Source organism: Chelonia mydas, chromosome 9 (genome assembly GCF_015237465.2).
Source record: "Chelonia mydas isolate rCheMyd1 chromosome 9, rCheMyd1.pri.v2, whole genome shotgun sequence".
Lineage (NCBI taxonomy): Eukaryota > Metazoa > Chordata > Testudines > Cheloniidae > Chelonia > Chelonia mydas.
Genome location: NC_057855.1, coordinates 3,874,778 through 3,901,916, shown reverse-complemented (window position 1 = coordinate 3,901,916; position 27,139 = coordinate 3,874,778). Strand labels below are relative to the sequence as shown.

General features: G+C 53.5%; 1 protein-coding gene across 2 annotated transcripts in view; it reads right to left on the bottom strand.

The window, feature by feature from the left end:
* Positions 1-16,379: 16,379 nt before the first annotated feature.
* Positions 16,380-27,139, bottom strand: part of P3H2 (prolyl 3-hydroxylase 2) — a 118,740-nt gene continuing 107,980 nt past the window's right edge. For both annotated transcript variants that reach the window (XM_037908996.2, XM_037908997.2), the window contains exons 9-15: positions 24,738-24,865; positions 23,439-23,534; positions 23,190-23,340; positions 22,603-22,720; positions 21,828-21,903; positions 18,192-18,332; positions 16,380-16,573 (exon numbers count right to left, since the gene is read on the bottom strand). In XM_037908996.2, coding sequence (XP_037764924.1) covers positions 16,481-16,573; positions 18,192-18,332; positions 21,828-21,903; positions 22,603-22,720; positions 23,190-23,340; positions 23,439-23,534; positions 24,738-24,865 — 803 coding nt within the window. In that variant the 3' untranslated portion in view covers positions 16,380-16,480. The remainder of the gene's footprint in view (positions 16,574-18,191; positions 18,333-21,827; positions 21,904-22,602; positions 22,721-23,189; positions 23,341-23,438; positions 23,535-24,737; positions 24,866-27,139) is intronic.

Below are 27,139 nucleotides of genomic sequence, written 5' to 3'. Positions count from 1 at the left end.
GAGACCAGTTGCCTGATTTCTCTTGCCAAAGGTATTTAGGCTCCTAACTCCTAATGAAATAACAGGAGTTAGGAGCCCAAATACCTTTGAGGCGCTGGGCCATAGTTTATGAGTATGGGGACTAGCAGGGATTAAAATGAGACCAGTCAAGACTGCAGGCTGGTCGGAGGCTGATCAAATATGATTTGAAAAGTGCTTTGCACTCTCACAGTGCATTTCCTCCGGCATTGCAGCACACTATTATTATTATTTATTAGGCATCACAACCCTTTGTTTGTGCTGTTGTCTTCACCTTCAGTGTCCAGCTTGCCTCCACATCGTGAAGCCAGGCAAGCTCTGCCAGAGAAGGTCTGAAAGACTGTTAGACAGTAAGGGATGGTAGAATACAGGTGACAACACTGAGAACATCTTAAGAGGTTTCTATTATTGTCCTAGAGCAGCTTTACTGCCGCTACTTCAAGAAGTTGTCTTAATCTTCTCTAGCTTCCGGTAAACTTCTAGTGAATGCACTGGCTTCTTCAATTTTGGGGTCTTCTTTGTGGCTAGGTTTTGTCCATATACATCCATGCAGCTCTTTGGTTGATTCAGGTCTTGCTTCATTGGAAAGGCGTTGCCTGCCAGAGATAATGCTGTTGCTGAAGGTCCCTTCAGGTATGGTCCAGTCACCGCTCAGATCTCCAGAATGCTGCATATCCAACGCATTTGTAATTGGCTAAGAAATATTGCAACAGATCCTAATATCCCATAGCCAAGTTGCTGTGCAACAAATATATTGCAGTAATTGGAAAACATCTTTGATTAATGACAGTCTCTCAGAATTAAAGGTGTATATGATTACATCAGAACATCCGTGCCTCATGGTGAAATGTGAGAGAAATACATTGTGACTATTACAAGGGCATTGTCAAGTAGTTCATGCCAAAATTTGTGGATGGGAATATTCTTAATAGGAATAGAAATATTTCCACAAGTCTGTATAACTAATGAAAACAAGAATTGGGAGGGGGGGGTTACATGTAACTCTTCTCCTGCCATTTTGCAGCCTTGCAATCACCATGCATGGAAAAAACAAATGATTAAATTAACTAGAAAGTCAGAGTGAAACTGAATAACCTGGTCTCGTTGTCTAAGCTAAATGAAGGGCAGAAAAATAATCAAGAAAACAGAGTGAAAAGGAAATGCCATTCGAATGTCCTTCCACCCTCAGGTTTTATAGTTTTATATATATATAGTTTTATAGGTCGCACGAGCATTTAATCTTATTTCAGCAGAACCCCGTCAGGATCAGGGCCTCATTGTGCTCGGTGCTATATAAACACATGGGTTTTGCTGCCAACCGCTCACAGCTTAATCAGTTTGTTAAATGATGTTTAGCTTGAGATTGTCCCTTTGGCAGTAACAGCTGGAGCCTGGGCACAGGAACGATCCGCACAAACTCATTCTGAGCTTGTCATTCAAGGAAAAGAATTAAGGCGGCAAGTTGCACAACAAAACCACCCACATACTGGGGTTGCATAACTAGTGCAGGGTTGACTCATCCCCCAAAGTGGGGGAATGGTTGGTGTGTTCCAACGAGCTGTTGAGCCTTTCCATGGATCTAGGGGGAAGGTATCTTTAAGGCAGGTGTGTTACGTTCAGCCCTTGAGCAGCAGCTGTTTCAAGCTTTCATTAAATTATACCTCCCCACCCACCCCCAGCCCCAATTGAGCTGAACGTGACCTGTGAGTAAACATTGAAAGAACTTGACATATTTAGTCTAGAGGAGAGAAGGCCGAGGGGGCGACCTGAGAAGTCTCCAAATATGTTAAGGGCTGTTCTAAAGAGGATGGTAATCAACAGTTCTCCATTGGAGGTGGGGCAAGAAGAAATGGGTTTCATGTGAGGCAAGGGAGATGTAGGATAGATATTAGGAAAAACTTTCTAACTCCAAGGGTAGGTGAGCTCTGGAAGAGGCTTCCAAGGGGGGTTGTGGAATCGCCTCATTGGAGGTTTTTAAGGACAGGACGGACAGATTCCTGTCAGGGATGGTCTAGGTTTACATGGTCTTGTCTCAGCGCAGGGGGCTGGATTTGGTGGCCTCTCAAGGTCCCTTCCAGCCCGACATTTCTATGGTTCTATGTTCTGGATTTGTAACCGGTTGGAGGAAGTGAGATTAGAATCAGACCCCGTGTGGCTGCACCGTGCAGGGGACGAGCGGGCTGAAAGCCCTGCCTGTGTAATGGTGGCGATTCTCCTCTCACTTGTACCGGCCGTACACAACGGAAGCTGCACTGGCTTCAGTGGAGCTGCTCCTGATTAGTACCCGTGGGAGTGAGAGAGCGGGGGCGCGGCCGGAGTGCACTGCGGGAGTCCAGCCAGCGATGGATCTGTTGGCACGTTTGAGAACATGGACGCTCCCTTCACATTCTGCTGCCGTGTGTGTGTTGGGGGGCCTGCCAGGACATCCACACCTCTGGGCCTCCCTCTTGGGCTCCTCAGTGCGGGTCATCCAAAGCACGGCTACTGCCTACGTGTGAGGGCTAGTGGGAAGGGACTCTGAGCTCCCACCCGGTGGAGTGCAGCCCTAATTGGGCTCTTTAAACACAGAGGGCTAGCAGGGCCAGGGGGAGCAGTGGAGACTGCCCTGAGTGCCTGGGTGGATGGGAAGGGCCCTGTTCTGCTTCCCCGCAGGTGCTGGGGGTACTGCTCCAAGTCCTTTGTGGGGCAGGCGTGCTGTGCCTTAGTCCCCAGGCCCCTGGGGCGGAGGGAGTGCTGGCTTTGCTGGCCCACTGGGCGAGGGAAGGTTCGGCGGCAGCAGCCTTTGCCCCAGGAAGAGATGGACTCTTGCTTTAGTTTGCACCCCAGAGTCTAGGCGTGCTCAGAGGGAAGGCACCAAGCCCCAGGGAACACCTCGCTGCTCGGCATGCAGAGCAGTGTCAGTGAACTCCAGGGGGCGCTGCCGCCACCCCGCTTGGCCCATTCCATAGCCACCCTGATGGGCGGCCTGTGAAAGGGGTGCTAGGGGGTGATGCGGCAGTGGGGTGGGGTGCCCTCAGCATGGACTTTAGAGTGAGCTCCATGACCTGGATTACCTTCAGTCGCTTGAAGCCCAGTCTATGGATCATTTGGGACAGTCACGGGCCCCTGTCCCATGGCACGGACAGTTGGGTAACTGGAGAACTTGCACAGCCCATCTGCTGCTGTAATAATTCAAACCTGACCTGACCTGACCTCCCAGTTAATCCTGGGGGGTGGATGACTGGCAATAAGGTAAAGTTCCTGGTATTGCACGTTTCACCTTTGTTTCACTTTAATTAGCCCACTTCATTCTGGAGGGAGGGATGGAAGGACAGAAAGTGCAAGTAAATACTTTCTCAAGCGCCTCTCACAGACAGAACTTGGCTTGGAAGGGCGTCCCACACCTCCAGCTCCTGAGAACCAAGCAACATGGACCCAGGCTCCCTCACTTCCAGGAAAGCTCAGAAATTTTGTGGGATAGGCTGTTCTGATGAGACTTCCTGCTCCGATTTGCATAGCCAAGATGCTAGAATAGCTCTGATCAGCTGCCCACAAGCTTCCTGACTTTCACGCGCTTCCCTGACAGAGCTCTCCTGTGAATCAGAGCAATGCGAAGTGGAAAGGGGTAGCGGAGGGGTAGCTGATTTGCCCCGTGTTGGTTTCATGTGCAGTAATTTAGAGTGAATTCCAACTGAGCAGCGTATTGATTTGTCTAACGCTTGATTCCTTCACCTCTGGGGAAATAGTTTACGGTTAGTCAGACTCCTGAGCTAAATGAGGCTTATGGAGTCAAATCAGTTCACTGTGTCAGTTTCAAAAGGCAATACGACTCCCTCAAAACCACCCCCCACCCCCACTCCACTCCTGCAAGTCCATCCAGTCCCTTACAATGGACATAAGTCACAGCAGCCAAAGGCAGGCCAGCTGATTGATCGCTCTAGGGGACTTGCAGTACTCTGGGTGGAGTCTTCCAGTTACAGCTGCTCTGGACCTTGCCCAGTTCCTGGAATGGTTACTCACGGTTCTGACGCATGCACGTGAAGTTTGCACCAGCAGCAGGGAAGGATTAAGTGGGCCTCACAGCCTTTCTGGCCTGCGACAGCCCCTGACCAGTGACAGGAAGAGCGAGCGAGTGTGCGTTCACGCGGTCACCAACGGAAAGCGCATTCATCCCCAGCGCCACTTTTGTTTTCCTCCCAGACTACTGCATAGGGTGCAAACTCTGCCGTCATTTCCACCACAGCCGAGACCAGCAGGAAGGACCAGCCAAGGGAAACGGCATCATTCAAATGTCAGGAGCTCCCACGTGTGTGAGTTCAGTGCAAAAATGTTTAGTAAACATCCCGTCAGAAGCGCTGGACTAAAGAGGAGTCACGGGAGGGGTTGGAGAGCGAGCCCACCCTTCACCGGCGGCTCCTGGCCCATAGAGTTGGGCCTGGCCCCTCTGCCTGGTGCACAGGGTCACAGCACCAGTCGGGTTTGGCCCCGGAGACAGAGGGGCAGACAGCCCCAAGCTGAGCGGCGTTGCAATGGCACTCGGTTTGGGGGGGGTCTATTTAAAAGACATTACCAAGAGTTTGCCAACTTTATTCAAATTAACCCTTTCTGTGACAAACTCGTGAACACAGCTATTGCTGGGCTGGCAGGATTTGACAGGGGATGGCCGTGCTGGCAGACTTGGGCTTGGGTCCGGGTACTGAACTGCCCTGTGGTCTCCGGCTACACACTTCAACTTCCTCGGTGTGGCCATCCTCGCCCCCTCGCCCCTGGGAATGCTGGGAGAGTTACATTCGGTCCCGGTTGAGCCACGGGGTGCATGGGAAGGGGAATGAGTGTGAAAAGAATATTTAGCACAGCGCCACTTCTCAAACCCAGCTTTCGTACTCCTCAGCTCCACTTCTCGGCAGCAGGGCGTGAGGTGATTTAGGAGCTCCGTGGGGGGCGGGGGCCCAGTGACTTTCAATCCCACCCTTTGGGAATCAAACTCTCACGAGGACCCAGACCGAGCTAATGCCCCTCAACTTGCCCCTAGACACTAGAGCTGGAGACAATCTTGTGTGTTCTGCAGCCATCTCCCTGGCCGCACAGGAATGGTCCCTGTGGTGCATTTACTAGTGTGGTCTTAGCCTGGCGGGAAAACACTTGCTAATGTTGAAATCGGTCACCTGTGGCGTTGTCTCCTAAGGGAAGTGGTGGGAATCATTTGACACTAGGCCGAGCAGAACACTGGATGATATTCTCCAGGGACAGCTCCAGCAGGGGCTGTGGGAACAGCTGGTTTGCCCAAACAGTCCTTTTCCTTCTCTAATGGCTGTGGTTCTGTGCACTCCCTCGCGGCTGGGCATTACTTCCCACACACTGTGCCAGGCTTCTGTTGCAGCTGCATTAGTCTGTTCCTATAGGAAGTGCCTTGGTGTGCTTTCCCCCGCATAGGTAACTAAAATAAGAGCAAAGGGGAAGTTTCTGAGCGGCATCCTGGCTGCTGACTCCTGAGACGGAAGCCCTTAGAGGCTGGAATCCTGGTGCCCCGTTTTCCCAGCCTTATTCCCATGGCTATCAATAACGAGGGCTGGGAAAGTTTCCCCGTAGCGCACACGCACACACACAGAGGCAGGTGGTGACCCCGCTGCTGAAGGCAGGTAACTGTCACACAGGAGATAGACGTGAAAACACCCAGCCCCGCCTGCTGCACCCAGAGCCAGGAGGGTTTTGAAAACAAAGGGAAAAGTCAGTCCCCACCCATCCACCCAAGTTGGCTGGTAAATCAAATAAAACAACTGGCAGCTGGCACAGTGGGTGTGGTGAGATGCCAATTCCCGGCCTCTCTCAGCACCGCGGAGGGGATGTCGAAATGAGCGAAGATGAACAAACAACCCGAAGAGGCCTGAGGCGAACTGGTTTTCAGGCGCTGGTGGGTTGTTTTCTTATTACCAGCTCTGCTGTGCATGTGATCGGCTCTGTGATTCCTCCCTGAGGGGCTGGTGAAGCTCAGCGGGCATGCACACAACTTGTTACTCTCTGGAGGCTGTTCACTGGTGAGGCTCGGGTCAGGGTCCATCCTGCAACGATCACCACTGCAGCTGGTCTCGTTAATGCCGGGCTCAGTAGAATTGCCCCAAAGTACCACGGAGGGGCTTCGCTCTGAGGTGGCCCTACCAGATCAGGGTTGGGGCATGTTGGTGGGAGACACTTGACCTGTGATTGTCCATGCAGATTACGCTGCATGTCTCAAGGGGTGTCAAGCCAGAACTTTTCCTTAGCACAACGCTCACTTATAAAACTCATTTATAGGCTGGCGCCTCTTGCTGTGAGGGCCAAAGGCTCAGCAAATTTAAGGTGCCTTTTTTTATGACTGCAAAGACTGGCGCGTGCAAATGGGGAGTGCACGCGGCATCCTGTGTCCGTCGTCAGCCGTCTCACTGCAGCTGGGCCAGGCCCTCAACGGCAATCACCCTTGAGCCTGTGGGCCTGCAAGGCCTGAGTGTGTGTGGGGGGTCAATCCAGCGTTGGCATTACACCCCTGTAAAGTCCCCAGGAATCACAGAGCTACAGTCCTGCGAGCTAGGGGCTGGAGGCAGGAGACCTGAGTTTTAGTTTCAAGCTCTGGCACTGACCTGGCAAGTCCTGCCTGCTCTCTGAGCCGCTCTTCCTCCACCCACTCTTTGTCTTTGCTAGTTACAATGTAAGTGCTTTGGGCTGTCGCTCAGCGCATGGCTGTGTAGCATGCAGCACAAAGGAGCTCTGAGCCCCAGAGGGTCCACTATGAAACACGAACAGTAATAAGCTTTGTGCTAACCCATTTACATCTATGGCTTCAGCCTGCACTTCTCCTCTGGCCTGGCCACTCCATCCTGTATTTCTGAACCAGGTCTCCAAAGGAGTTTAGTTCTCATGAGAAAAATAGCTGGCAAGTTACTACAATTGACGGGACGTTTGCAAAGCACAGATGTCCCCACAAAAGCGCCACAAATGCACCTGGGCCCAGCGTCACACAGGGGCTCAGGTGCCCAACTCCCACTGAACTCACCTGACGCCCGTTGAGGCTCTGGGCCCTCAACCTTCACAGCACTGCCCTTGCTGCGGTCCCCTCTCATCAGCGACAGTCTGGCCTTTCTGACGTGTGTGTCTTGTGATGGACGCAGAAAGCGGAGTAGGATGACCTTAGCCTGTGAGCTAAGGAACATCAGGGCGCCTGAACGCTGAGTAATTGCATTGCTCTCCGGGGCTTCGGCGTGTGTCTGGAGCACGGGTGAAGGCAGGGTGTGAATGCAGGGCCCTGGAGAGAGGCGTGCTGCACTACCATGGTGGAAGCTCTAGCTCTGTTGGGTGGCTGCCTGCTGGGTGCATCTCCTCCGCTCAGCCTGCGCCTTACCTGCTGCTTAGCTCGGTGGGAACTTCAAGATGACGATGTGGGTGAAGGGCATTTACAAGCACTGAACCATCACCTAGGCTGGCATCTTTGCCCTAAAACTAGCCTGACGAGCTCTTGTCAGACGAGGGCAAAGTCGGAGGCACTGTAAATCTTACGCAAACAGGCCTGGGAGGGCACCGGTCCCTCTGCAGTGCATGCAATTAGCTGGCTGCATTGGGTTGGGAATGCAACCACGATCTCCGTACCGTCCGTGCCAGTGTGAAAGGCAGCTGATCTTCCCCACGCCTGGCAGCGAAATAGCCTCGAGACCTGTGCAAGCCGAGCAATTTCCACGTGTGTGGGAGCGCTCAGCGCCCTCGTGAACGCACAAGGGGTGTACAGACGCTGCTCAGCACTTCCTCCATTCGCGGTGACAGCCTGATAGGGCCACAGCCATCTCGACAGGGATCCCGCCTTTATTTGTAATGAGCTAAACAGCTTAGCACCCCATGCGCTAACCTTCTGAAGCCAGGCAACAGCCATTAATGCTGTGCTCATTATCTGAAACCACCCCAGAAATCTCATTAGCAGAGTCTCTCCCTCCCCATCCACACCTGCTCTGCAAGCTTGGGTTCCACCCCTCTGGCTGGCAGCATGTGCCCGATTCACCCAGTCTCGCTGCAATGCTCCTTCTCTTCTCCTCACCTGGGACCAAAACTTACGCAAGCACCTGGCCTGGCGCCTGTTGAAATCAGTGGTGGGTGGGGCTTTTTCTATTGGCATCCATGGGCTCTACACTGCGTCTAACTTGTCGACACTGGCACTTTACAGCGCTGCAACCGAAAAACACCCCCCTGAGCGCAGCAAGTTTCAGCGCTGAAATGCGCTAATGTAGACTGGGCCCCAGCGCTGGGAGCTACGCCCCTCGTGGAGGTGGGTTTTTTTAGAGCGCAGGGAGAGCTCTCTCCCAGCGCTCTGCCATGCCTACACAAGCCACGTTCAAGGGCTTCCACGGTAGCGCTTTCGTGTTGCCAGTGAAGACTCGCCCTAAGTGGTCAGTACGAATCCTTCGGGGTGACCTCCCCCCAGCGCCTTTACTCTCAACTGGATTTTCTGGGGGAGTGGCAGGCCAATTGACGTTCTGCATTTCAACTTTTACCAGATTAAAACCCATGCACTGGCTCTATTTGTGTTCGCACTGGGCTGGGACTGGAATCGAGGTAGCTGGGGGCGGTGGTTATACGCCCTGGCGCTGTGGCGTGCATGCGCTGGAGAAAGGTTATAGAAATGGGTGAGAGCTGGCACCTGAGGGCAAGGCCATTTCCTCCAGCTTGCTCCTGGTCTAGGCCTGATCTACGGCTCCTGAGTTGGTCCCCGTTCCCCATTCTACCTGGGTATCTGGCAGGATGCTGGGACTTTGAGGGCCGTGAATAGGACTGCTCCCAATCCCTTGAGAAGGGTGGTCAGACGCTCAGGCCACGTACCACCCAGATGCGGCCTCGGGAGCTGAGCACAGCTGCCAAGGAAACCAGTCCCAGACTAACGACACTGGTACCGCAGCACATTGACACTGAAAAATGACTGTTTGAGGTTTATTTTTTAAATGAAAACTCTCAGAAAATGTCTCTTTCTCAGCTGGCAACTGAGGTTCCCTCTCGAACATGAGCAGCTGGGATCAGGCTGATGGCTGTCACCTGCATCTGCTCTGGGGCAAAGGTGGGGTTTAGCGTGGGGGTGCTAGCAACGCCTGCTGTGAACTCACCCATTGTTCCTAGGCAAGGCACAGCCTTGCAATGCTGCGGTTTGTAGCCACCCAGGAGCTGTAATGCAAAGCTGACCAACCCCTCTGGATGTGCCCTTGATCTCCTCTGTTCTGGCTGTGGTGATCGGGCTGAGCAACTTGGCTTCTGCAGCCTCCCCCAACTGCCCTCCTGCTGGTGGCCCTTTCAATCCACCTGTCCCAGCGGGACATGTGGGGAACTGGCGCTGTAAATAGATCACCTGTTGCCAGGCAGTGGAGGCGGCTTTACCAAGCCTGCCAAGGAGAGGCCCACTCCCTACAGGGAAGAGGTTCAATGGGCCCTTCCCTGATATTCCTGCCTTTGCATCCTCGCATTGGGAAACCAGAGGGAGTTAGTAGCTTTGACGATGCGGGCCTTCACTGCGTTGCATCTCAGGTGAGACACAATGAGATAATGTTACTTACCGACCTCCTTGGGGATTAATGTCTTTTCCCTAAAGTGCTCTGAGGCTCTTATGACTGAGGTCCAGCAACACGCTACCGCATCATAAATACCTGTGGGAGCCACAAAAACACAGAGGGGAACTGTACAGTGCCCCAGCTGCAGGAGAGGGCAGATTGCTGCAGGGAAGCCTGGCGAAACAATGACAAGAAAAGGACCATCCCCCTTAAATAAAATCCTTCTGAGTAACGTCACTCAGCAATGTCTTGCAACTGTCGCATCCCCGCCCAAACGCAAACACCCTGCCTAGCAGACAGCTCAGTACGGTCTTACAGACATCTGAATTATAGTAAGCTTCCTTTAGGCTCTTTTGCAGACATAACTCAGACTCCGCTAAACCTGTCCTAGCTGCTGTTTTAGTACTAGGCGGAGTCCGGCTTAGTTAACAATAAACTAAGCTCCAGTGCGCTTGACACCTTTTCCAAACCCCGTGGGCCACGCCTATTGTCACTGAGAAAACTGGGTCAGCTCTAACAACCTGAGAAAGTGTCCGGTGTGCCCAGGACTGCCGTGAGCTGCTTCAGCACCTGCTAGAGAGGCGAATGCGTGCTTTCAAAAATCTATTGATGCGCCAAGGGACGTGCTTGACCCCACCATTAACTTTCAGCTGTGCAAACAAGTGACCACGGCAAGTGCAAAACTCGCGGCTCTGCTCCCAAAACAGGCTCTGGCTCCGGGAGAGCGGTTACAGTGCAAGCGCTCTGAGGCAGCCGCTCGAAAGTGACAGACGAGAGCTCTTCTGACCACGAAATGAATCCAGCCCGCTGGGCATGGCAGTGGGAGACGTTCTCCCTCCAACACAGAGCTGTCCACACCAGGGCTTAGGTCGGTGTCACTGACATCGCTCGGAGTGGGGCGTGGCTAACTCACACCCCCTAAGCCACGTACCTTATCCTGACGTCAAGGCAGTGTAGACATAGCCAGACCTTCGGTGAAAACTGACAGCTGGGCCTGGCTCTCTGACAGCTGGGCCTGGCTGTCAGCGCCAGCTCAGCATGGCTAACCCAGAGCGCTCTCTTTCTGGCCATGCCCTCCTGACCCAAAATGGCCTTTCTTGGCCACACCACTCAAGCCCGTCACCTGGGCCTCAGCCCCCCTGCTCTAGGGTCTCATCTTCAGGCAGGGGCAGCGGGGGTAATCGGCCAGGGGAGGCTAAGCCGCCCCCAACAAGACGTGGCGCACCTCCCTGGGGCAGCGGGCCACCGGCCTGGCGCCCTGGGCGCACCACCGCCGAAAGGAGGCCCAGGCCGGGGTCCTGCCCACGCGGTTCCCCGCCCCCGCTCCAAGGCCCTGCCCATACTGTGCCTCATCCGGTCCCTTGTCCGCCCCTTTCCCCTGCCCCCCCCCACTGCTCATACTTCTCTCCCACTTCCCTGCGCCCCCCCGCCTGCCTCTTGACCCTCTTCACCCCCCCTCCCTCCATGGCCCCCCTCCCCCGCCTGCCACTCACACCTCTTCACCCCCTGAGAGGCAGAGAGTCGTCGGGGGGGGGGGGGGGGGAGGTGCAGGCAGTGGGTGTGGGGACATTCGGGAGGGGAGGGGGGCGGAAAGGTGTGGGTGGCGGGGGAGGGGCAAGCGTGGGAGGGGATTTGGAGGTGGGTGAGTGGGCACCGGCCTTGTGGGGGGGGTGGTGGCACCGCCCCCTTGGAGGGATCTTCCAGCGCTCAGGCCACCCTCCCCAAATGCGGGCGTCACCCTTGCCGCCCCGTTCTCTTTAAAGCGAGCGGACGCTGCCTCCAGCCCACGAGCGCCCAGCGGCGGCACCGGGACGCGCCCTCCGGTTTGAGCCCCCGCTCGGGAACGCTTTGGGCACGAGCAGTGGCCCCCTCAGGGGCATCGCGTCGAACGGCGTTCGGCCCAAACACCACTGGTCACGCGGCTGCCTGTGCAGGGACCAAAGGGCCCCCGAGGCCAAGCGACCCGCCGGGCAGCTCAGCCTCTCCCCGGCTTGCACCCTGGGGCCTGCACGAGCCGTCGCTCAGGACTCCACACATGCAGGCTTGCCCCCGTCCTATCCAGCCAAAAACGCTGCTGCAAACAACGGGGTTTCTCGCCCCGCCTTTTGCCCAGGGCACCCCAGTCACATCAAACATCCATGGCTTGTCAAGGCCCTTCCTGCTTCAGCCTCCCACCAGCTCTCATTCAGTACGGCGCTGCCATCTCTCGCGGCTGATCAGCCAAAGCCGCCAGCCTCCGAGGCCCTTCAAAGCCCTCCTTACGTTTCGTTGATCAGGGTGACCAGATGGCCTGATTCGCGGGGGGGCTTTTTCTTACAGAGGCGTCTATTACGCCCCAGCCCCTGGCCTGATTTTTCACACTTGCTGTCTCGTCACCCTACCCATGATGGCTGCATGAAACGTTGCAACGATTCACCTGATCAATCGGCTCTCATTGGTTCCTGTCACGCGCCCATCTGTCTGCAGCCATCTCTTGGCTTCCACCATCACCTCTTTGGGGGCAGGGCCCATCCTGGTGGTCTGTTAAGACAGCACCTAGGAAATGCGAGCCCGGCCCATGACTAGCGCTCCCAAGGTACTACAGATAATCAGTACAATGCTCATAGTGTCCCGAGCCAGCTGGTGCACATATTTCACATTGCGTACTGCTGGCTGGACCAAGAACTTCCCTGTGTAGAGCCTGGACTCTCCCTGGGGAACAGTCAATTGAGGTTTTCTTTTAGCAGGGGGTGGCAAGCTGGCTGCGCAGCTGGGGCAGGAGGCGCTGAGTGATGTTCAGCCTGGCCGGGACATGTGTGATGCTGGCCGGTCTATTACCCCTGTGCCCGACCAGCTTCGCAATAGTTCACCAAACGGGGGAGGGGGCTTGTGAGGGGCCTCTGCTGAAAGTGGTGCGTTAGAAGCAGGACGGTTGCCTTTTAACACCCATGTCCGCGTGTGCGCTTGCACTGACCCGAGCAGCCAAGGGAGTGGCGCCTGCTGCCTCTGAGCCATGCCCTGAGCGGTAGCTGCCTGTGGGGCCGCTGGCGTGGTGGGCTTCCCCTACCCGAGCCGTCCCGTGGGCCAAGGGGCTGCACAGGACCCATCCTCCCCCTGCTGCAGCCCCAGCTTGGCTGCTACAATCCTGCCCTGGCCTCGCCCCACAGTAATTACCACAACACCCCCTACTGGTAAGGCAAGATCCGGGCCTGGGCAATTGCTGTGGTACCAAGGCAGCAGCTTGAGGCACTACTGACTATCCCAAGTTTTGTGCCTGAGCAGCGTTATGTTCCTCCCGCCGCCCACAGCAAGCGGGTTGTGCCAGTGTCCGTCACTCAGCAACTGAATGTGGTTGTAGCTTTTGGGCATTCAGCGTTAGGCTCGGAGGACGTGCCCGGCTGCCAGGAGCCCCCCGGAGTCCCAGGTTTGGCCTTTTCCACAGCAGCAGCAGCCTAGTCGTCAGACACGGCTCTCAGCGCCAGGCTGCGTTCCTTCCTCCCTTCACCTCAGCCCCCAGCCGAGCTGTGCTCCGGGCCATATTGTGCCACCAAGGAGCCTGCTGCCAACACACTGGGCCCGAGTCCCTCCTCTAGCCCAGCTACGCTTGGTTCAAGAATGGGGTGAGCGGCGGGAGGGCAAAACTAGCGTCACCCACTGCTCTGCCTTGTCCGGCCTCCCGCACGAGGTCAAGCCTGCTGCCCACAGCCCCGAGGGGACAGGGTGGCATTTGAGAATTGCACGCTCTCAGCCCCAGTCACATCCCGGCTGGCAAACCCTAGAGTTAAGTGCAGCTCTCGGCCCCCCAGGGAAGCCTCCAGGCTGCAGGAGCGAATCAGCCGGGGTTAGGGCCCTGTTGTGCAGCTGGAAGAGCATAAAGGCGCCCGGGAGAGCTCTGCCATCGCCTGGGGCCCCATGAGTGACTGGCCACCTACTCTGAACGTGGTGCACAACCCACCCCAGCAACCTTTTGTGCTGCACAAAGGCTGAGCCGATCCTGCTTGCTCTTCCCGAGCTGGGCTGGCAGGCGGAGAAAGCAGCGAAGACTCATGGGCATCACTCGGCTGCTGAGCTCTGACTTTGAAACACGCTCTGGGCGCAGCTCTGCTAAAGGGCAGGATGCCAATTGTGGAACACTTGTCCCACAAAACCCACACATTTAATGAACACACACCGGCTTTGAGATGATTCCAACCCCTCTGAGGCATGGTGGAGGGAAACCCCTTGTAGAGACGATGCAGAAGTGGGCCAACCGGGACTGAAACCCTCAAAAGAAAGGGCTGGGGAATCCCAGGAGAGGATCTGCGTTCCAAAGGAGCGACCCAATGTTGGAGAGGCCCTCTCCAAGCCGATAGTGGACCTTTCTGGATAAATCACCCGAGGCCAAGGCTGTGTCCTGTGTTTAGTTTATTCCCCTGAGTTTAGACACAGCTCTCTAGGGAACAGCAAAATAGCAGCAGCCAAATCACAACCTGCAATGGGAGCGTGATAGCGCATCTGGCCCGTTGTTCCTTTCCTCGCTGGACGCTGCAAGAACTGATGGAGACTGCGCCCTTCTAGCCTCACAGGCCACGAGAAATGGAGTGTGCAGCCCGTGGGTGTAGACGAGCAAGCTTGTTTTTGCAGGGGAGCTGGGGGAGGTTTTAGGGCTCCTGGGATTTGCAGTGGCAGGGTAAACGATGGGCCTCCCCAAACCCAGCACAGATGGGGCAGGAGCTAGTGTTCATGGCAGGTATGCGTTAATGAAAGGGGAAGCAGCATAAACCCTCTTTAACATCATAGATGCAGCATTTGCTGATTAATAAACTAGGCAACATAGGGTCAGTGTGGGTCAGCAGCTTACAGAGCTTGACTATAAGGATGTAAATGCCCTTCCTCATGCACTGCTGCTCCCGCGGTTTTAACAGGGCACCACGTGCTTCTGGAAGACACATTACAGTGGGGCTGGGATATTAGAAAAGAAACAGGCTGCAGGTTTACAAAAGCCTCACAGCACATGGGCAGGAACCTACCCCAGCTGCATGCTGACTCCGTCTTACTGCTGAAACAAAAATGTTGATCCCACCCGACCCGGGGCTGGGGCAAGAATCCCTGGGAAACAGGGCAGGAGCGAAGGCTGGCCGTTAGCATGGTTGCTTACAAAGTGGGCTGAGGGAAGTTGCCCCCTCCCAGCCTCGGCAGGAAGGTGGCAGCAAATCCTGGCTCAGCGACACACGGTAAACGCCCTGCTTCGCTTTCAAGGATGTAACTGTGTCCCCTTCCCGGCCTGGTCACGTAATCAACCTGAAGCCAGGAGAAGCCTGCACCAGTTCCCCTCCCCGCTGAGGTGGCGGCTTTGGAAGCAGACAAGCCCTGAGGAAGGCAGTGGCAGGCGGGAGGAGGAAGGCAACTGCTACCGATTCAGGACAACTTGGGGCAGGTTCAGCACAAGCTCCATGATAGAAGAGCGAGAACAAGTGACGGGTTCCAGATTCTCCAAGCCCTGGCAATGCCGGGGGGAGGGGCAGAGGGCTGCCAGCAAGGGCCAAGCACCAGCCAAGTTCCCAGCAGAACTTTTTGGCAATGGGACAGTTGCCGTGAACCCCACCTCACAGCTCCCAGCCTGCCAAGGTGCTCTTTGCTTTGCAGCTGACCGATTGGGGCCAGAATCGTCCCTGTGCATGGGGCCAGCGCGGAGGGTCAGACCTCACTGGCTTCAATGATTGCGCTGATTTAGAGCGGCCGAGGATCTGACTGTACAGCCCCCATCCGGGCCCCAGGGTTATATTCACCCTACGAGCAGAGAAGACGACACAGCAAGATACGGACTTAGTGGCCTACCAGAACTCTAACGCTTAACTAACAGCCCATGCTACCCACAGCAGAAGCCAGATCCGTCGAGGCATTACACTTCGTAGAGCGAAGCATGCAGTAAGCACCTCACACTGAAAGCAGCACAGGAGCACAAAGGGCTGCTGGTGCTGCAGGGCATGTGCCCGCTCCCCCTGCCAGGGTGCAGCTACAGGATCTTCCACAGGAACAGATGCAAAATGCACACCCAGCGGCAGGTCACCGTAACATCCCCAACCCTGTCAGACGCTGTACTGCATGGACCTGGGGCTGGGGACTTCTAACCTTCCATTTTGCCAGTATTGGGACCTGCGCCTGCCCCGGAACAGAAGTCCAAAGACGACAGCATGAAGCTGAGTTTCTTTCATGGCCCCAAGCAGTTAATGGGGAAAATGCAATCAGTGAGAGTGCCAATCTCACGGTGGAGCAGCTGGAAAACAAGCTGCTTGGCTTAGGCCCCTTCTCTTCATACCACTTTGCCTGGGTCTTGTGCAAAGCACATGCGGGAGCCCTCTGCAGAGCAATTCCATCTTGGGCTCAGCAGACATGATTTCTTAAAGGACAGCTCCAACCCCCTGGCTGTGCTCAGGAATTTATGGCCAGATCTCAGCCATGCAATAGGAGCCTGTACACGTCCCAGAGCAGGGTTCAGACCTAACTCCTCAAATGGCTTTGGAAAGGGAGCCACCACAAAAAGAAAAGCCAGGTCTGACATGCACTGCACAAACCCGGGACAACGAAAGAACTGTACAGTTCCCCTCTATCTGCGGTCAGCGCCCTGCCGGGAATAGGGCGTGTGATGCTGAAGACCTGCCAGGAACCCCCACTCTATGTTCTCCTTATCTGGGTCTGAGGAGAGACCCCCGCCTGAGGAACGGGAAGACAGCCTGTCAGGGGAATAGAGGGACCCAAAAAAGTGCTGGGGAAGGCCAGTGAATACAGCAGGAAGAGTCAGCCCCAGCAGGAGAGATGTGCACATGGGGCCCAGAGGGAGCTGTGCCAAAACACAGAGGCGCCATGTTCATATTAACCGATTCATTTATACCGAGGCTCTGTATAAAAATAAAAGGGTTCTAATAGGATTAACAATATTAAATAAATATTTAATCGGAAGTCCTTGGCCTAGTTTAGAGCTCGTCCTTTGGGTTGATGTTCAGGTCGTTGGCTCCTAGATGCTCTTGGTCTAACGTCGCTATCACTTCATCCGCCTGGATTCGCTCCTGCAGAAAAGAGGAGGAGGAGGAGGAATAAATAGCAGCAGCAGCGTCGATGTCTCCTCTCGTCTCTGAGCTATTTCTCCATCAAGGAGGAAACTCATCCTGGCATGGAAGGCCAGTATAAGACCTAGGCACAACTCACCTGGGGACATGGTGTGGCCTAATGGATTGGGCACTATGCTGGCACTTGGGAGAGCCATTCTCAGCTCTGCCACGACCTTGCTGTGTGATCTTGGGGAAGTCACTTGACTGCTTGGTGCCTCAGTTTCCCCTCCCACCCTTTGACTGTCTTGCCTATTTAGAGTTTAAGCTCTTTGGGGCAGGTCTCGTCCGATGCACCGAGCACAACGGGGCCTGTAGTGCTACTGTAACACAAATAACTACAGCACCGCCAGGTACATGTGCCCCAAACTAAGGCCCCAAGGGATGGACAGGCTGCGGTTGCCAGACCCCAGGAATCCAGAAAGCAGAAGCACAGTCTAGCGACCGGATTGGTAGACTGGGTGTCAGGACTCCTGGGTTTTATTCTGTTTTGCCAATGACTTGCTGTGTGACCTGGGGGAGCTGTTTAAAGCCCCTGTACCAGAATTTTGCCATCGGTGAAAAGGGCCCCACCAGGCTGAAGTAACTAATGGTTGAGATCACTGGCTGAAAGAACCGTGTGCTCACAAACAGGGGTGTGCTCCTGGTCCTCTCCCTTGCTGTGGATTTCCACTGGGATACTGGTCATTACCCGAATTGTCCACTAGGTGTCACTAATGCTCAGCATAAACACTGCTCTAAGGGGTGTCTACACTGCAATTAAAAACCTGCCGCTGGCCCCCGCCAGCTGACTGGGGCTCACGGGGCTTGAGCAAAGGGGTGGTTTAATTGCCTTATAGATGTTCGTGCTCAGGCTAGGGCCCAGGCTCTAGGACCCTGCGAGGTGGGAGGCTCCCACACCTCGGCCTGCAGGTGTCTGTCTGCAGTGTAGACGCACCCTAAGAGCCAGTCCCAGATTGCAGGTCCTGTTTCTCGACCTGGCCAAAAACGGAGCCCATGCAAGGGTCACACGGGAAAGCCACCCTCTTAGTGGAGGTTCCAGTATAACCACAATCTGCCCAGCCCCCCAGTGTCGTAATGGGCAGCTCCCAAACATGGCCGAATTTACTGACACAAGTCCCTCAGAGGCAGGACAGGGTACTGTCCCCACCGTGCAGATGGGAATTGGGGCCCAGAGAAGTGAAAGTCACACAGCTCAATCCAGATCTCCTGACTCCCAGTCTAGGCCTGCTACAATGCCTTTATTGCATTCATTGGGGGTGGGGGGAAGGGTTCGTTTTGCTTGCGGGAGGCTGGTTGATCCTGTAAGTCCCTTTCCATCTCTAACCCTATGCTCTGTAGAGCATGACAGTATCCAATGCCCTGAAGACGGGTTCCAGCTAGCTATGGAAACACCCACTGGTTCTGAGGCAGACAGCACTTCTGCCTAGGCAGGCATCTTTGTGGCTAGGCAGAGGGGCCTCTTTGCTAAATATGACAGAGCATTACAAGGAGCTCCCTGGTTTTTCACTAGCTCCCCGCTGTACCGCCCCGCGCCATTCATGACGGTCTCTGCTGCTGTCACGATGGAAGAACTCACCAGCTCTCTGTAAAGTGGGTCCAAAGTGAACCAGAGAGCCACAGCACATCGCTGGCCTTTGGTGACTGCTTTGACCCCGTGGGGGTTCTCCCCACCAGAGGAGAAGCTGATCATGCGCCCACACTTTGGCTTGATAGAGGCCTGTAAAAAACACCAAGTCAAACATTGCAAACACAACCAGCATTTAGACTCATGGCAAAGAACCAGCATACTGCAGATCTCTTGTGTTGCCCTGGGTTCCCGTCAGTTCAGGCCTTTGACTTTAATGGATCTCTCTGGATAGCTCCAGGATACTGGAAAACTCAGAGCATTGCTAAGATGGGCATTTTGCTCCAGAAAAAGGGCTCTGTCCTGTTGCAGAGGATTAACCCAGAAAAGATGAGGCAGTGTGCAAAGTCTGTGCAAAATTCAATGCAACACACTCAATCATTGCAAACCAGCTGTGTTCAAACTAGGCAATAATTAGACGTCCCTTCAATGAGATCAGGTTCACCTTCACACTCTGACTGCATATAAGGAAATAAGGCATACATTTCTAACAGTGAGGGTAACTGCTCCAATGGTTAATTTACCAAGGGTCATGGTGAATTTTCCATCACTGACCATTTTTAATCAAGACTGGATGTTTTTCTATAAGATCTGATCTTGGAATTATTTGGGGGCAGTTCTCTGGCCTGTGCTGTACTGGCGGTCAGACTAGATGATCACAAGGGTCCCTTCTGGCTTGGAAACCAGGAATCTATGAACCACGAGCAATGTTCCTCTTCTCCCTCTTCTGAAGCCATAACACTATACATTTCTGAATTGACACCCTGATTTGACTTTATGATGCTCAGTCCCACAATGGAGTGGATTGCAGTTCCAAGTTACGACAGTTCGACTTACGATGCAATTTTCTGCAACCAATTGTGTCGTAAGTCCAAGGACTGCCTGTATCTAGTTCTTTTTTGAACCCTGTTATAGTCTTGGCCTTCACAACATCCTCTGGCAAGGAGTTCCACAGGTTGACCGTGCATTGTGTGAAAAAAAACTTCATAGAATCATAGAATATCAGGGTTGGAAGGGACCTCAGGAGGTCATCTAGTCCAACCCCCTGCTCAAAGCAGGACCGATCCCCAATTAAATCATCCCAGCCAGGGCTTTGTCAAACCTGACCTTAAAAACTTCTAAGGAAGGAGATTCCACCACCTCCCTAGGTAACGCATTCCAGTGTTTCACCACTTCCTTTTGTTTTAAACCTGTTGCCTATTAATTTCATTTGGTGACCCCTAGTTCTTGTGTTATGAGGAGTAAATAACACTTCCTTGTTTACTTTCTCCACACCAGTCATGATTTTACAGACCTCTATCATATCCCCCCTTAGTCGTCTCTTTTCCAAGCTCAAAAGTCCCAGTCTTATTAATCTCTCCTCATACGGAAGTCGTTCCAGACCCCTAATCACTTTTGTTGCCCTTTTCTGAACCTTTTCCAATTCCAATATATCTTTTTTGAGATGGGGCGACCACATTTGCACGCAGTATTCAAGATGTGGGCGTACCATGGATTTATCTAGAGGCAATGTGGTATTTTCTGTCTTATTATCTATCCCTTTCTTAATCATTCCCAACATTCTGTTTGCTTTTTTGACTGCTGCTGCACACGGAGTGGATGTTTTCAGAGCACTATCCACAATGACTCCAAGATCTCCTTCTAGAGTGGTAACAGCTCATTTAGACCCCACCATTTTATAGGTATAGTTGGGATTATGTTTTCCAATGTGCATCACTTTGCATTTATCAACACTGAATTGAATTCAAAGGACTCATAGCAAGCTTATGTTCAGTCTTTAAATGAAGGTGGCTGGAGAGTGGAGGAGACAAGGATGGGGACACACTTACAGTCCAACCCTACAATGCGATTGGCTTATTTCTTTAATAGGATATCACTTGTATCATTCTAGGTGCGTTAACAGGAGTGTCGTACGTGAGACATTGGAGGGAATCGTCTTGCCCTACTCGGCCCTGATGAGGCCTTTGCTGGAGTACTGCGCCCCATTTGAGGGAAGATGTGGACAGACTGGAGCGAGGCCAGAGGAGAGCAACAAAAATGATCAAAGGTTTAGAAAACCTGAACTATGAGGAAAGTTAAAAAAACTGGACATGTTTAGTGTGGAGAATGGCAGACTGAGAGGGGACCTGATAACAATTTTCAGATATGTGAAGGGCTGTTATAAAAAGAACAGGGATCAAGTGTTCTCCACGTCCACTGAAGATAGGATCAGAAGCAATGGGCTTAATGTGCAGCAAGGGAGATGTAGGTTAGAGATTAGGAGGAACTTTTTATAGCTCTCAAGGTAGTTAAGCTCTGGAACAGGTTTCCCAGGGAGGTTGTGGAATCCCCATCACTGGAGGCTTTTAAGACCAGGGTGGACACGGATGGCCCTAGGTTTCCTTGGTCCTCCCTCAGCGCAGGGGGTCGGATTTGATGACCTTACTTTTCTACAATGCAGTGCTGTTGTAGCCATGTTGGTCTCAGGATATTAGAGAGACAAGATGGGGGAGGTCATATCTTTTATTGGACCACCTTCTGTTGGCGAGAGAGGAAAAGTTTTGTATCTCACCCACCTTGTCTCGCTTGCTTCAAATTTGACCACTAGGGGGTGCAGAAGCTCAGTGAATTGGGCAACCACACAAAGTAGGATCCTCGGCCAGCCTGTCGGGGTTTTTTTTTTTTTTTTTTAAACTGTGTGTCTTCGTCTAAACCTTTTACTTAATGGATCAGAGGTTCCAAAAATCTAATCTCTGCAGAAGTCAGGAATCCTGAGTGATTGTAGGCGCACAGGATGCCAGCAGCAAGGTTATGACATGGCTTTAGAAGGGAAAGTAACAAATACTTTCCTCATAGATTGTATTTTCTAAATGGACAACCAATCTAATTCTCAATTACTGAGGGACAATCCCCTCTCATTGATATATTTTGCTTTCCACAACCAAACCTCCGTACAACTTTTCATGAGTGTTGTACCCGACTATTCGGATTCTAATATCTAAACTGTATTGTTAAATCTATTCACCTAAATTTGGGTTTTTGCTGATTATGTACTCTATGGATCATATGACTTTTAAAAACTAACTTTGCATTTGTGGATAATCTAAGCACTATACCCAGATGTACAGACACTCTTTTCCCAACCTATGTATTATATAATTTTTTTAACATTAGCTTTAATAAAAAATTTAAAATTTGCTTCCACTTGTATCTCCCATGACAGAGGAACAGAAATTGCTTGTTAGCTTAATTCGGTAGCAATAAAAACCCTCCAGCCAGTTAAGGCTGTCCTCATTGACAGTTGTAGAGGGGTGGCTGTGAGCCACACTGAAGACCTCACACTCTGGGTAGCCTTGTTCTGCACCATTAGGATGGTGAATGTCTTTTCAGATTACACCTAGAATGGATTCTAGTCTAAGGTTACCGAGGCTAGGGATGTGACTGTTTTATGGAGGGGCCCACTGGTCTGAGGTCAGAGTTTAAGTCATCTGAAAAGCCCTAGCTATACACGGCGCCAGCCCTGGAGGAATGGACTAGGAAGGAAAACAAAATGGATCCCCCCAGCCAACCCACTGACATCAGCTTTGCCAGCCAAGGCAGTTTACTTACAGTAACAGTTTTGGCATCCATCTCAGTGAATATAAACTCCCCGCCTTCGAAATCCGTGTTAATGTACAGAAGGGCGCTGGGGGAAGAATGACGAGACCCCGGTGAGGCTGGCTGGCCGCCCCTACCCCACGCAGCTACAAACACAGGATTTGCCTCAGCAGATCTGGCCCGTGGGAAGAAGAATGCTCACCACTCTCCCAGGGCCCACTCCGCCTGCCAGGGAAGTCAGGGGAAAGGCTCCCACGGACGTCAATGGGAGGTGGCTGGGCCCACAGTATTTCAGGGGTTCGGGTCCCGCCCGCCCTGTGGGTGCCAGCAGGGGCAGGTATGTGGGGGACAGTGATACAGGGGTGGGGGTGGGTAATCTCTCCTCTGGGTTGTATCTAAGCCCAGCAGGGACACGCATCCTTCCTTCCTGGCACGGATGTGCTGACGATCTCCCCAGACTGGCCAGCCTTGCGAGGTGACCGCCACGTCAGGTGAAACAGCCGAGAACACCATGGGGCTGCCACAGCCAACCGCTGCCTGGACCTTGGCCCCCAATTCCTCCTAGAAGCACGACCATACCATGGATCCGGAGCCTGCCTCTTCAGCCCATCGCTGGCTGGGATTTACCTGGCTCTAGGGCAGCCTAACTTTACCAGGCATCGGAGCCAAAGTGGGCTCTCGTGGTCACGCCCCACCGACCTGGTGCCCAGCGAGGAACATGCCCTGTCTGTTTCCCCCGGCCAGGCACCTGCATCTGGCACATGGCATCTCAGCCCTGCGTTCCTACCTGTAATCCCGGAAGGTGTAGGCCGGGGGCTCCTTCCAGCACTCGCTGGCCTCGGGATCCAGCAGGCAGTTGTCGGCATGGATGGGGTGGCTCAGGTCGTTCCTTTTCTCCTGCTGGCCTAGGCAGTACCACGCGGGGGGAGAGGAAGAGATGAGATAAGGTCTCAGAGCTCAGCTCCCCCCAGGGGCATTTGCACTTGGAGGGCTCTCGCTGCCAGCAAAAATGCAAAGACAGCGGGCGAAAAGGGGGAATCTGGGGAGCCTGGAGACAAAGAATTGATGCCTGCCTTGCGCTCACTTGAAACACCATGAGCCTGATGGAACAGACACCCCAATCTGGGGTGAAGGAGAGCAAAGGGGGGCACTGAGACAGAGAGAGGAAGGAGGAGACGCAGACGAGGAGAGATGAAGAGCGAAAGAACGAACAAACTCATGCCCCCTGCAGGAGGCTTCCTCCAGGGAGAACGTGGGGCAGGGATCTCTGAGGCAGGAGACAGTACAAAACCGTTGTACGTACAACAGCTCCGTTCCCTCCCTCTTGACTGCTTCTTAAGCACTGAGCCGCAAGGCCGGCCCCTGCCCCCTTACCCGGCAGGGCGGTGCGGCACACCATGTGCGTGTAGGAGAAGTAGAGGGTGGAGTTCAGCAGGAAGTAGGACTCCACGATCCTGCGGGCCTTCTCGCTGACGTCATAGAACAGGCGGGCGCTCTTCAGCGGGACGCGCCCCTCGTAGCCGAACTGCAGGGCAATCACACACCAGAGTGAGCACTGGCCGCCCAGAGGGTGGCGGAGCCACCCGCCGAGCCACGGGGGTTGGAGAGAGGGGCAAACCGCACCTTGAGAGCTTTGAGGACAGTGGCCCCTTCAAACTTCTCGTTGGGAGTGTGGGGTGAGGTTTTCCCTCGATAGCCATCTCCAGCCAGCATGATCCCCTGGAAGAAATGACACAAGCAGAGGTCAGGGACATCGGTTATCCTGAGCAGAAACCCCCAAATCAGTTTTATTCTTCATCCTGCTCTCCCCACCCGAAATACTGAACCCTCACCAATAAGAACTACAGACGAAATCAGGTGGGTTCCATTCTGCTTTGGTCATTGTCAATGGCACCGTCAGCTAAGGGCTGATGGCAACATCGTTACTGGTTGAAATGACAATTAAGCCGCCATGGGTCTTTGACAACCCAGGGAGATTCAGGAGTGCAGGGCTCTCTGTTTAGCTCAGCTACTACCCTGCTTTCGAGCAAGCCACTCCACCACCGTGCCCTCTCTAAAATGGGGATAATCGTCTTATCTCCTCTGTGAAGTCCTTGGAGATCTATGGGTTGAAAGCACCACGTAAAAGCTGGGTATTATTGTTAGAGAACACAGCTCAGTTTTGCTAAAGAAGAAATATGGAAAACTATCCTTGCAACTCATGAACTTTCCTTAAATGTCATCCAGCTTTTTAAAATGAAAATATCGGCTGTGGGATTCGAGGCTCCCCCTGTTTCCCCCTTCCCCAAAAGTCTTGTTGAACTCAAAGCTTATGGCCCTGTGTGCAGAGAGAAACAGGAAGAAAATGATAGATAGCTAGTGAAAACAGCTGGCTGCTATCGCTGTCCCTTCTGAGTGAAATGCAAAAAGTAAACAAACTGCACCACTAGGGGAAAAGCGAATGAGATGATTCGACTCACTTCAGGGGTTACTTGGAACACAAGCAAAGAGATTATTTAGGAGTGGGCTATTCCCTAACCGGTCTTCTCATGTAACTGACAAACACAGTGGGCCAGATCCTCAGCTGGTGTCTATTGGTGTCACAGCATGGGCTGGCAGTGGGGATTGTAGACGGCATTTGATATGCTCCCCTAGTGCCTGGATCACACAGTTCTGTTGCAGAAGCCAAGCTCTGACCCTGGATACACACACGCAACTCCCAGAGACCTCGTTAGCGGTTACGTGCATGTGGGAGGGTGGAATTTGGAGACACGTTCTTTGTATTTGCTGGGGGCCTTGTGCAGTTAGGCAAAATCAGACAGTTACACCCACTCCACATGGCTCCCTGGCCCAGACCCTCTGCCCACGTGGCTTCCCTGCAACCAGCAACCCCCCTTCCCCACCCTCCACCCAGCAGCCCTCCCCACCATCTCAGATACTCACATTGGCCACTCTACGCAGCTCTCGGCACTCCTCCTCCGATATGACGTTATCCAGTAGCACTCGCTGCGTGCCGTTCAGCTGCTGGGAGTTATAGATGAACTTCACGTCGCTGTAGAGCAGAGAACCCCCTATGGGAAAGACAGATATAAAACAACCCTGAACATGACACCTCTTCCCTGGCTTGTCAGTCACACGGAGGCACCAGGCCAGCTGAGGTCACCTTGGTGGCGTTCCAGAGGCCTGGCTTCACAGCCGTGTAACGGAGAGCAGGACCTGGCCTCGTGTCAATAACAAAGACACAGAGGTGAAATCCGCTCCCTGCGAGAGTGCCAGAGATTCCCACTTTCTCATCAGGCTCTTTGGCAATGCACGGGCCAGACTCTAAAACGCTGCACGGAGATGCAACGGGGCCCCGGACACCAGCTAACTGGCTTTTTTCAGAGCAGCCAATAGAACCAATTCCTATTTTAAGTCGACCCTAAATTTCCACTGTGTTTGTTCTGTAAAAGCCTTTTTTGTATTTGGCTCAACACACCAGCCCCGGGAATAGTCATCAGCATTTTTTCTGTCTTTTTTTATTTTTATTTTTTTACTCTGTGGCTGCTGGGAGCGAGCTGCATTATTCCAGCCCAAGGCTGCTGACAGGAGCTCTCGTTGAGGGCCAATCTGTGATCACGGAGCGGATCTCCTGCCCCCCACCCCACGCAGGGCTCCTGGGAGACAGGGAAGCTGTGGACGTGGCGGTTCTGTGCCGCTGGGGACCATTCCCTTGTGCTGCTCACAGCAGTCTCACCCCTACAGTGTGTCCCCTCCAGTTTGCTGTATCCTTCTCTTGTCTCTCGTTTTCCACGTTCTAAGCTCCTTGGCGCAGGGACCGTCCCACGAGGCGTGTACAGCAGCTCACACAAAAGGGCCTGGCTTCCCAAACGCAGCCTCCATGGGCTAGCGCCTCACAAACAATTCCTCATCCTAAGGTCCCATTACCGGAGGGGTCATTCCTAAAGGCCCTGGGAGGGGCTGGAGGCAGAAAGGCAACGGCTGTGATCGCAGGCTGCTCGAACCCCAATGTTCTGCCCCCCTCCTCGTAGGCTTGATTTGGCCCGGCCGCCCTTCCATCATGCCAGAGAGGCGGCCGGGCCAAATTGCAGTGAGCGGCATTGCAACCTGGCACGCAGGGTCGCAATGCCACTCAAATTGTCCTGACAGAGGAGCTGTATCTGCTGCCTAGTTTATCTATTGCTAGAAGAGCCCCTGGCTAGGATTTGCTCTACGAAGGCTGGCCTGCACCTCCCCCTCCCATTATGCTCTGGGGCAGAGCCCATTTTCCAGGCCTGCAAGCTCGTAGGGGCACTAACATTATTTCGGACTAGCAGAACTTCATCACGGTGTCCCGGCGCAGCAGCCGTACACAGCCCTGCTGCGACTCAGCACGATGCCGCTGTGATGCGGCATCCTGTGGCTGCGGGAGCGCTGTCAAACACCAGCTCACGAGACGTTGCACGTTTTACTGGGCCGGGGGGCGCACACACTGGTTTCACGTGGTATTCCCTGGAGATTCCAGCCAAGACCCCTTTTTTGTGGAAGGATTTTACACCATCGGTTCATATCTGTTCACAATGGGTCATATCTTGGGTTGGTTTTGAGGTCCTCTTGAAATATACTGGGCAACGTATTGTCCTGATAGTATGGAGATACTGCCATCATCCCTTGGCACAAGTCTGCCATGGGCCAGCGCTCCACACTGCAGACTGGGGCCAGGACAGGCTTTTTGTCCTGGGTTTGTACAGCGCCTAGCTCCGAGGGTAATACAAATCAATACTAGGCAGCTGGCGAATCGGACGCCTACCTTGCAGGGAGCGGGGAAGTGATTAGCCATTTGGCTCACACGCTCTCTCTCCTGCGCACGGACACGGGATGAGGCCGCCCTCCTCCAAACGGAAAAACAAGACAATGAGAACAAAAGTCTGTGTGTTTTGAAAACTAAACCCTTACCCAGATGTTTCTCTGGGGGGAAGGTGAAATGCTTCGGAGCCACGGGAAACGGATCTGCTCTTGGAACGCCGCTATAAAAAGCGGGCAATGGCAGTACAGCATTTCTCTTGAAATTCGGCACGATGGAACATTTCTATTAAATGCTGCTTTTTTTTTTTTTTTTGGTCAGCTGCAGCACATTGCTGTTTTGGAAGGGCCCCAGGCCAATGGAGGAGACACGATACTGAGATCCCATTGCTTGCCGAGGAATGATCTGCGAAGAAGATTTAGGTTTCTTGGAAAAGGGAGCATCCCTCACGGTCTGTTTTGTTGCTTGAGGATAATGTTTATTATAAACCAGCATGGATCAGAAAGAGAGGCCTGGATCGAAACCTCACACACTCGGGGCACTATCCGACTGGGCTCTGAAC